This window comes from Rhizophagus irregularis, chromosome 22 (assembly GCF_026210795.1).
Source record: "Rhizophagus irregularis chromosome 22, complete sequence".
Taxonomy (NCBI): Eukaryota; Fungi; Glomeromycota; class Glomeromycetes; order Glomerales; family Glomeraceae; genus Rhizophagus; species Rhizophagus irregularis.
The window spans coordinates 1107359-1118799 of record NC_089450.1 but is presented as its reverse complement, the minus strand read 5'-3'; the positions used below and the strand labels follow the sequence as shown (position 1 = coordinate 1118799).

General features: G+C 27.8%; 2 protein-coding genes across 2 annotated transcripts; both read right to left on the bottom strand.

Annotated features, from left to right (window-relative positions):
- Nucleotides 1-110: 110 nt before the first annotated feature.
- Nucleotides 111-1357, bottom strand: OCT59_014511 (uncharacterized protein). The gene is made up of 3 exons (XM_025314196.2): nt 1206-1357; nt 937-1123; nt 111-813 (listed from the first exon to the last, which is right to left on the bottom strand). Exons 1-3 carry the CDS (start codon nt 1290-1292, stop codon nt 263-265), a joined length of 825 nt encoding a protein of 274 aa, XP_025185820.1. The 5' UTR covers nt 1293-1357; the 3' UTR covers nt 111-262.
- A 617-nt stretch (nt 1358-1974) lies between these two features.
- Nucleotides 1975-10374, bottom strand: OCT59_014510 (uncharacterized protein; the record flags this gene model as incomplete). The annotated part of the gene is made up of 5 exons (XM_025308682.2): nt 1975-8861; nt 9017-9287; nt 9406-9745; nt 9860-10078; nt 10344-10374. The coding sequence occupies 5 exons, from the start codon at nt 10372-10374 to the stop codon at nt 2241-2243; spliced, it is 7482 nt and encodes a 2493-aa protein (XP_025185823.2). The 3' UTR covers nt 1975-2240.
- Nucleotides 10375-11441: the final 1067 nt, after the last annotated feature.

Sequence of the window (11441 nt, the reverse complement as noted above, 5' to 3'; positions counted from 1 at the left end):
ATTCATTTCATCTCCTCATTTCATTATTCATACATTATCAGATAAAAGATTACATTATGGAGAATTAACAATCATTTTTAAAATTTTTATGTAAATTATGTAAATAAGTTCGTTATAAAACTATTATCTATATACAAATATTTATTTAATATAATAAATAGTTAACATAAAAATACAATAGATATATAATACAACCCATCAGCTAAATAATTATAAATACAGCCAATTGTTCTTTCAAGTTAATTTTTTTTTATATTAAAGTTCATTCTTTGAAATTTAAAGAACTGTTAATCAATACATCATCCCTATTAAATTGATAATTAATATTTAAAATAATATCGTAAAATTTTTCTGTAGGTCCATAAATTTTATGATTTAATTCCCAAGTAACTTCCGGTATATTTTTATGTAAATGTTTGCCAATTTCTTCACCATATTGATCTAAAAGAAAATAACCTAATTTACCAAAAGGTAATAAACTTTTCAATAACATTTTAGTTAAATGATCATTCTTTGGTTTTAAAACAACAGATGTTATACCATTTGATATTAAATTCTCATGAGCAAATGTTAATGTTAAAATTGCACTAAATCTTTGTAAATTTGTCTCGGATAATGTTGCACAAACTTCTATTATTGAATGTTGTAGTACTGATATAAAGTCATCTAATTTTTTTGAAACTATTTTTGTTATTGGTGAAATTTTGACAGGTTGTGTTGGTAATTCATTACTATCATTTGAAAAATATGAGATTGGAATTTGAAAATAATCAAATTCCTCTTCTAATTCTTCTCTGGACACATAATCTGATCCTGTGATTAGTAAAAAAAATTTTTTGTTTAAAAATAAAAAAAAAATTAAATTAAATTAAAATAAATAATAAATAAAATATAAAAATAAAATAAAAATAAAATAAATAAATTCTATATACTTACCAGGTTCGGGCCAAACAATTTTATTTCTACGATAAAATTGTAAGATATAACGAAATAATTTACCATCTCTGTCAATAAAATATTCATTCCCATTAACAGGGTGTAATAAAGCCCTATTACGTTCTTGAAACATTGTACCAAGTAATGTTGATGGATATGCTGTTAAAGTTGACCTATAAGTTTCATACTAATGAATAGATAATTTTTTATTAACTGTTAATCCAAATTTAATTCATATAATTTTAGATTTAATGATTTAATTCACATACCTTAATACCGCCCACATTTAAAATTATTCGTTCTGCTGATTCTGGAACACATTGATAATTTTGTCTCGATGAATTTCTTCTATTCATTTTAATTATTTTAGTTTAACGTGATGTAAAATCAGAAGTTATACTTGTAGTTTGAATACAAGTGTAAAAAATTTTTTTGATATACGCTAAATCGCCTGCTTTTTATATGTTTTTTTTACCCGATAATCGAACCGGATAAATACAAAACAAATAATCATATAAATCATCTAATTTTTATTGGTTCAGGTTTCTGTTAAATAAATGGTGGGACGTTAATTTAAAAGAATAAAGCTAGACTGTCCAATTTTGGATGCTACCCCACGGAGAGATTTTATTATAATGACATTTAAATCATTAAACAAGTTATTTAAAAGAAAAAAAGGAAATTAAAAATCTTGGCAAATCCATGACGTTCGTGTAATATTTAATATTTTTTTTCAGGGCAAAGAAATTTAAATATTTGGTAATAAGTCAAAAATTGATTGGTTAAAAAAATCTTAATTACAAATAAAATATGTAAAAAAAATTGAACCAATACCAAAAAGTTGTATACGAAAACCGTCACATAGTTAAAAAAAGAGATTATTTTGAACACAGAATTGCAGTATTTACGACAATTATTGTGTGATCTCAAATTGTCTATTTAAAGCAAGGTACTATAATGCAGGGTCGATAGGACAATGATCACGGTGATCACAATTTCAGGAATGCAGGATGAGTAAAAACGTTAATCAATTTGTTTTACAATGCAATGATACTGAATGATTTTATTAAATTTCCATAGTAAAAAAAACAAAATGCAGAATAAAGTAAATAAACTATATATATATGTAAATGATTATAATAAGTTATATTTTTCTTTTTGGCAATGCTTTGCCGACAATTAATAAAAATATTTTTTTTTTTAAATAATATACACAGTGATTTAAATGAAAAAACAAAGTTTTTGAAATGTGATTAAATCATAATATGTAATGAATGAATTTTTTTTTTTTGATAGTTACTGATTTAGAAGCACATAAATTTGCTTTTCTTAGCCATAAGTTCTTCCATACGGCTTTCAAGTATTCGTTTTGATTTTTCAGCTTGTTCTTTGGCTCTTCTTTCTTCTAGCAAAACATTCTCAATGACTTTCTTTTCTTGTTGAACTGAAGATTTAGCTTGTTCATATTGTGCTGCCGCATCTTCCAATTGCATCTTCAAACTCTTCATTTGATTTACCAGATCTGATTTTTCACGTTGTAAAACTTGTAATTGTTTTTTAGCAACGCGTAGATTACCCTCCGAATCATTAAGAGAAGCCTCTAAAGTGTCTACAAGTTGACGATTTTGTGAATTGTCTCCTTCTAACTTTGCAATTCGTTTATGGAGTTTTTCCACTTCTTCTGATCCAGCTCGAGAATCCGGTCTCGGTGGAAGTGGTATTGGTATTTTGGGTGGTGGAGTACTCGGTGGCGCACCTGGAGATGGCGGAGGATTAGCTATTGGTACACGTGGTAAAGGTTGATTCGGTGGTGGCGTAAGTGGCAATGAACGAACTGCACTTTTTCTTAAATCTACGGAATTATTCGAAGTATTTGTACGATATCCACCGACTGCATCGAAGTCTGCGGAATTAGGTGTAATGGGACGACCTGAATTTTCTTCCGTTTGTCTTTCGAGTTCACTAATTTTCTCTTGAAGGCTTTTAATAAGATTATTTTGTTGAGCAATTGTGGCTTCTTGTCGGAACAATTTAACTTGTGTTGGATCATCCCCAGTATTTTGTGATCCATTAAGTTCTTTTTCAAGTTTTTCATTTATTTCACTGAGTTTTATAATTTCGGAAGTATCTTCTTTAGCTTTTTGTTTTGCTTGAGAAATTTCATTTTCAAGTGATAATATCTTCGCGTTCAATTCAGCAAGATGCGAGGCAGTTTTATTTCCATTACGACCAGATGTTTGTAGTTGTTGCATCAAGGACTCTATTTGCTGATCAAGCTTTTGACGTTCTTCAAGGGAAGATTCTTTTACCTGTTCTAATACTCTTTTTTCATCTTCAAGTTCTTGAATCTTGGCTTTTAAGGAATCAATTGACGATTTATTATTCTCATTTTCCAATTCCTTTACCTTCTCACTTAAAGATGAAGCGCGATGTTCGGCTTCAACAATTTTCTGATTAAGATCATCATTTGTCTGCCGTAGGCTTTCATTTGCAGCGGCAAGGTTTGCAAGGGATGGATTATCTACAGACGAATTTTTGGCTGCTTCTAGGGCGGTTTCTAATTCTGATATTCGTTCTTTCATTTGAATTTCGTTATCTTCCTGCTTTGTAGCAGTTTCTGTGAATTCTTCGGCTAAAGATTCGAGATCTTTTTGAAGTTGTTCAATTTGTTGAGCTAACACCGCATTTATTTCAAGTTGATCGTTCTTTTCCGATTGAAGCTTATTTACTTTTTTCTGAAGTGTGGCTGCGCGTTCTTCTTGTTCACGTGCTTCTTCTTGAACCTTTTTTAATTCATTCGAAAGTTCTTCAACTACATTTTCATCAACATCTGAATAACTCTGTAATACAGAGTCACGATGAAGTTCATTAATTTCATTTTGTAAAGTTGAACATTTTTCTTTTAATATGTCAATTTCTGAATTTGCTTCGGCAATTTTGGGGATATGGTCATCACGTTCTTTCTCTACTTCTTGAAGTTGGGATTCTAAAACATGAATAAGATCTATTTGTTGACTTTCATTATCTTTGGCTTCTTTAAGATCAATTTCTAATTGTTTAATTTGATTGTTTTTTTCAACTTCAGATGCTTTTGAGCTCTCGATTTCAGCTCTTGTCTTTTCAATTATAGCTTCCAATTCAGCGTATTTCGCATTTTTATCTGAAAGAGATTGTTCCTTTTCTGACAATAAAGCATTACTTTCTTTTAATTTGATTTCAAGTTCGCTAACTTTTTGAGCAGATTTTTCATCTGATTCTTTTGCATCAGAAAGTTGAGAATTTAAAGTAGCAAGTTTTTCTTCAAGGCTTTCTACTGTCTTTTGATCAACCATTGAAGATTCCTTAACTTGTTCAAGTTGAGATTGAAGATCTGAAACTTTATTTTCAAGTGCGAATATAGCTTCTTTCTTTTCAATTTCTTTTGTTTCGAGCATTTTTGTTAATTCATTGACACGTTCAAGATGTTGGTCTCGTTCTTTTTCAGTAAAATTTATCTTGTTTTCAATTTCAGATAAAAATTTATTTCGAGCTTCCATATCCAACTTCAAATTTGTCAATTCAGTTTTCAACTCATTCACAACTTTATCATTGGTTTCTCCACTAGCTTTTAACGTCTCTACTTCATCTTCTAATGATCTTTTCTTTTTCTCCTCCTCATCTTGTTGTTGCTTAGTGGCGTTTAACATATTTGATAAATCTTCAAGGTTTTTAGTATTATCAGCATTTAGTTCCTTTTCTTTTGTTATTTCTTCTCGAACATTCTTTAATTCGCTTTCAAGAGTCATCACAAGTTCTTTTTGAGCAGTAAAATCTTCTTTCATGTTTTTCAATTCTTCAATTGCCGCATCTTTAGCACTTTGAGTTTCTTTAAGTTGAGAATTTAATTGTTCAATTTCGGATTTCTGTTTTTCATCTAATTCTTTTAACACATTGAACTCATCTTTTATCACTTGAATTTGCTCATTTTCCTTTTCTGCTTCCGTGAGTTTAGTTTCCAACTCTTGAATAGTTGATATTAATTGAGATTCTGTTGACTTTAGTTTTGTAAGTTCATCTTTCATACTAATAACTGCAGGTTCATCTTGTTTCAATTTATTTTCAAGAGTTTCAATATATTGTTTCTGTTCGTTTTCCAAAACTCGAAGATTCTCTATCTCAGAAACCAATTGTTGGTATTGTGAATTATTAGAATTGAGTGTATTTTTAAGTTGAATAACTTCATTTTCATATTCTTTTATTTTTTCAAAGTTTTCAGTTGATTTTGATTTCATGTCAACAATTTTAGATTGAAGAGAACTAACTTCAGTTTCAGAATCTTTTAATTTATTCTCAAGTTCAGAAATTTTTTGTTTTTGAGCAACTTCAGATTCTTTTACAAGCTCTAACTCGGTTTTTAAAGCAGCAAGATCTTTATCAGTTTCATGACCTTCTTGAATTAATTGAGATTCCAAACCATTAATTCTTTCTTCTTGAACAATATTTTCTTGACGCAATCGTTGTAAATCTTGTTGAAGTTTGGATTCTTCAGCATTTAAAACTCTAAGACGTTCAACTGCGAGTTTTTCATTTTCTTTTGATTCCTTAAGTTCTTTTCGTACATTTTCTAATTCCGTATGTAAAATTAAACCTTCATCTGAACCACTTTCTAATTTTAATAATTGAGATTGAAGAACTTTCATTTGATCTTGCATCTCGGAATCATGTTTTTTAACTGTTAATAACTGAGATTGTAAAACATTTGCTTCAGCTTCTTTTTCTCGAAGTTTTTGTTGTAACATACCTTTATCAACAAGATCTTTTTTAAGAATTTCAATTGATTCATATTTTCGTTTAATATCATCCTTAAGAATTTCTAATTGAGATTGCAATGAAGAGACTAATTCCTTTTCAACTTGTAAATCTTGAATTGTTTCCGATTTATGTGCAAGTTCATTTTGTAAATCTAACAACTTTTCTTGTAATTTTTCAATATCTCTCTTTGTTGGGTCAATTATATGTAAGTATGAACTTCTTGGAGTTGGAATATGTTGAGCTTCTTTTGCTTTAATTAATCGAGTTTCAAGTTCTTTAGCTTCAGCTTCTAATGCAATCATAGTTTCATCATGTTCATTATCAGAAATTTCATTATTTTCAGTTTGTTCAATTTCACCAATAACATCTTCCGAAATAGTAGATAATCTATTATGTCGTTCTTTTAACGCTTGTCGTTGAGCTTCTCGAACTTCTTGTAATTCATCTTCAAGTCGTCTAATAATATTTTGATGTTCATCGGATGGAAGTAATAAAGTAGCAATTGTATGACTTTTTGATTCTATATCATACTGAAGTTTTTCAACTTGTCGTCTTAAGGTCAAAGTTTCTTCATCATCATTTAATGAATCAGTTTTTGAAGAATCTGTAGTACCTTCAAGACGTGCGGTAGCTTCATCAATTTGTTCTGTTCTTTGTACCTCTTGAGCTTTTATGAGCTCTTGTTCCAATTCTTTAACTCGTGATTGTAATTCATTGATTTGATCCTCTTTTACATCTTTATCATCCTTGGGTTCTTCAATAGTACGATGTAATTCTTCTTGAAGTTCTTGAATATTTGATTCCAATCTCAGTATTTCATCATTTTTCTTTATAAATCCTTTTTCACGTTCTGATAAAGCTTCCATTGTTATTCTTTGTTCTTCCTTAAGATGTTCAACTTCTTCACGTAATCTATGTACAATATCAAGTTCATCAACCTCACTAGCATTGACGGAATAATAAGATATACCATCCGCGTGTTCATATGTCATTACCGACATTACTTCTAATTGAGCTAAAGCGTCACGTCTTTTTAGTTCTTCTCGAAGTTCTTCAACAATATCTATAGTTTCACGATAACTTATTTCAAGTCTAGCGAATTCTTGTTTAACAGCATCTAATCCTTGTGCTTTATCTTCATGTAATAAAGAAAGTTGTTGAATTTCATTATGAAGTTTTCTTATTACAGCAAGATGAGCATCATCTTTTTTATCACCATAAATTTCTGTTGAAAAAGATTTTGACCTTTTATGTTTTAAAGCATTAGTTGAAGAATTATTAGACCTATTTAATATTGTTGGAGGTAATGATAATCTAAATGAATCCGGAGTTTGTGGTGACATTGGAGTAGTTGGAGTAGATTTAATAGTCTCTGATTGAATTAATTTTGCTTCCGTTAATTGATTTTGTAATTCATGAATTTCTAAAAGACATGATTGATATTTTGATTTAATATCTTCAAAATCTTGTAAAGTTTTTTCATGTGTTTTTTGTAATTCATTAAATTTTGATTCTAAAGTAGAAATTAAATCTTGATCATTATTATTATTATTATTAAGTGATAATATAGAAATATCACTTGAATTAAGGAAATTTTGTTCATTTAAATTTTTTAATTCTCTTAATTCATTTTCAAGGGATTCAAGACTTTGTTCTAGAATAAAAATTTTTTTATCTCTAACATTTAAATCATCTAAAAGTAAAGATTTCTCTTCATCAACTTCAGCTTTTCTTAACCTTTCTTCTAATTCATGATATTCTAAATCACGTTGACGTAAACGTTTTTCAAGTTTTGTTATAGTTTCATCCAATTTAGCAGCATGACCTTCATTTGCATATAATTTATTTTCTAAACCTTCTATATAAGCTTCAGAATTTGATTCATTAGATTTTAATTGAGAAATTTCTAATTTCATTTCATTAATTAACTCTTGATCTTTAATTTGTTCTAAAGTAAGATTTTCAAGTTTAACTTCAAGATTTTTTATATAACGTTCCATTGAAGTTTCCATTTCAACATATTTAGCTATCTTACTAGTTAATTCAGCTATATTATTTTTATTTTTTTCATTATTTTGTTCAGCAAATTCTAATTTACCTTCTTGTTCTTGTAAAATAATTTCTGAATGTGATAAAGCTGCTTTTGTAATTGCTAATTCACTTTCAAGTGATGTGAAAGATTTTTCATATTCTTCTATAACAGGTTCAACAACTTCTTTAAATTGTGTATCTTTTAAGATCAATTCATCATCATCATCATCATCATCATCATCAACTTCTTTAATTACAGATAAAGAATTTCTATCACCAACATTTGAATTATTATTATTAACATCATTATCTTGATGTTTTGCTAATTCAGCAGAAGTTTTAGCATAACGTTGAGATAATTTAATATAAGATCTTTTTAATTGTTGAAGTTGATCTTCTAATAATTCTATATCTTTATTATTAATATTTTGATTTTTTTGTTGTTGTTGTTGTTGTTGTGAAAGTTGTTGTGAAAGTTGTTGTGAAAGTTGTTGTGAATGTTGTGAAGTAATAGGTATACCAGAAAAAGATGGAGTTGAAGAACGTTTTGTAAAACTAGGAGTTTCTCTACCATTTAAACTTGGAGTAGTTCTACCATTTAAATTTGGAGTAGTTCTACCATTTAAACTTGGAGTAGTAGTACCATTTAAACTTGGAGTAGTTCTACCTGATGTAGTACCATTTGTTGAAGTACCATTTGAATTTATAACACCAGTAGCAGCTTTAAGAATTTTAATTTCATTCCTTAATCTCATTACTAAAGTTTGTAAATGTTCTACATCATTCCAACCAGCTTCTTCAGCATTTATAGTAGCATTATTTTTAATATTTCTAGCACGATTAGCATATTTTAATGTATTAACAGTTTCAACAAGATTATATTCAGCTGGAGATACACAAGCAATCATTAAAGTTTGTGCATTACCACCAAGAGAATCTTGTAGAAGGCGAGTAAGTTTTGAATCTCTATATGGAATATGAGTAGTATGTTTTGCTTTATTTGGATCACCTAAAGCAGAAATTACATTTCCCAAAGCCAAAAGACCCGAATTAATTGAAATCCCCTCCTTAACCCGTTCACCAACCGCAGATGTACGTTTTAACTATAAGAATATCCGAATAACAAAAAAAAAAAAAATTAAGATAAAAATAAAATATAAATAATAAATAAATAAACAACTATATATATAAACCTTTACATATATATAAACCTTTAATATATAAACATTTATATATATATAAATCTCTTTTGACTTACCCTCTCACTACCAGCTAAATCAACAAAATGAAATTTACTTGTAACGGAAACCCATTCACCCTCATCAAACCTTCTACTTAATCTAGAATTTGACCTTGATGGAGGTCTTACACCAGATTTTTGATCTGGTTGAGGTGATGGACTTGATCCACCAGATGATATAAATTTTTGTTGTGCTAATGTTACAGAAAAAATAGCATGGGATCTAGAAGATTTAGCATTCATATCTGTTGCACCGGTTTGACGATTTAATGAACCGCGTGTCAAATGTCTAAAAATAAAAATAAAAATAATAATGAGAATTATATATATATTATATGAGGTATACATACATACATACATACATACATATATATATATATATATATATATTACATATTTAAACTTACGAAATAACTTCTTCAACGCTATTGACTTTAATTTCTTGTAACCCACTCCATAAAATATTTCCTTTCGAATCTTCTCTAATCAAAACTTGTGGTCTTGATTCACCATCACCTTCACCAAGTAAATCAATTAAATCTTCATTATAAATTTCAATGAAAGAAACTTTGATTGAAAATTTTCTCGTTTTATATTGAGCAGATTCCATTGAAGAAAATAAAGTTGAAACAGCTCTTGGTATTATTCCTTTATCATCAGGATCTATTAAATCATTATCAGAAGTACCCATCGTAAATGTTTTACCCGATGATGTTTGACCGTATGCCAATATAGTTACATTATATCCTTAAAAAAAAAAAAATCAAATTAAAAAATAAAAAATAAAAAAAAGTAAAGAAAAGAAAAAGTTAATATAAAATAAAATGAAATAAAAAAAAATAGGAATATAATAATTATTACCTTCTAAGAATTTATCGATTAATTTTAAGACGGCTCTATCATATACATCTTTTTGAGTCGAATCAGGACCGAATACATAATCGTAACTAAAATATTGTTTCTTTTCACCGGCTACGATAACTTGATTTGGAGCGTATGGTGCAGTCGATAAAACAGATTTTTGAAACCTTGTAGGTAAATTTACTAAATCTTCGCTTGTTATCGGTCTTATACGAACGGCTAATAAAATAAGTAATTAAAATTAATTAATTAAAAATAATTAATATCGGATTAATTTCTTATCAAGTTAAAAAACTAGTAATTAAGATAAATTTCATGATGAAAATTTCCAAATTAGGATAAACGATCACAAACAAATTTTTAGTTCAAATTAAAAATTAAGGGGTAAATTTTGATCGCTATATTGTCTTTTTTTTCCTGTTTCTCAACTCGTTTCTATAAAAGAAAGAAAAAAAAAAAAGTATATTTTTCAAATAATACTAACCGACTTGTACAGAAGTTTTTTCGGAAGACATCTGTTTTATCTTATATATTACGAATATATTGATGGTTCATATAAATAAATAAAATAAATTATGGGATAAAGAGGTTCCAGACCGTTTTAAGAAAATAGGAAAAGAGAAAGAAAAAGGTTTTGTTTTTTTTTAAAAAAAAAAATATATAATATTATATGTAAGTATCGTTTGATTGTTGTGTAATTATTATGTATTAGATATGATTAGTTGTAATTTCTAATAAAAACAAAAAAAAGTACCGGTTTAACACGGAAAAATAGATGAAATATTATGAAATATTAATAATATAAATAAATAATAAAAAAGAAAGTATATTTTTTTTATAAAAGATTCGACTGGTTTTTTTGGAAGGAGAATAAAAAAAAATAAAATAAAATAAATGAATAAATAAATAAAGATATAACTACTCGAATTCGTATCGTTTGTAATGTACAATATATATGATGTATTATATGTTTATATATATTTTTAATTTCCTCTCTTCTTTAAAATTTTAATAAAAAATTTATTTTATTTTTATTTTTTTTTGCTTCGTTTTTGAGGTAATTGAGGTAATTGAGGTAATTGAGGTAGAAGAAGAGGTTGTATTTTTTTTTACAGTTGAGTAACCGCCATTGGAAACCAATGTTATATGCATGAAAAAATTCGATCTACAGAATCAGCATTTCAAATTTAGGAATGTAATATAAATTAGTAATAAATTGACTGTGTATCCACGTCGGCTGTATGGTGCTTGATATAGGGAGGATACCGATTGATCATCAATTGTGAAATGGGGAAAACCATTTGATTGACAAGTAAGTTTGACAAAAGCACGGGACCAAAATTAACTTAAACTTCTATAATAAGAAATTGGTATTTTTATGTATGTATGAATATGTCCACGAATACATTACGGAGTAATTTAAAATAATCTAAGTAAATTTATATATGATATGCATCAAAAACGTACGTTATGTTACGTTACTTTACATAAAAAAGTTTATTTATTCTTTCCATGATAGATAATGATGATTTTTTATCTTTTTTACATGTTTTTATTGTTTATTATTTACATTCAAAATTAT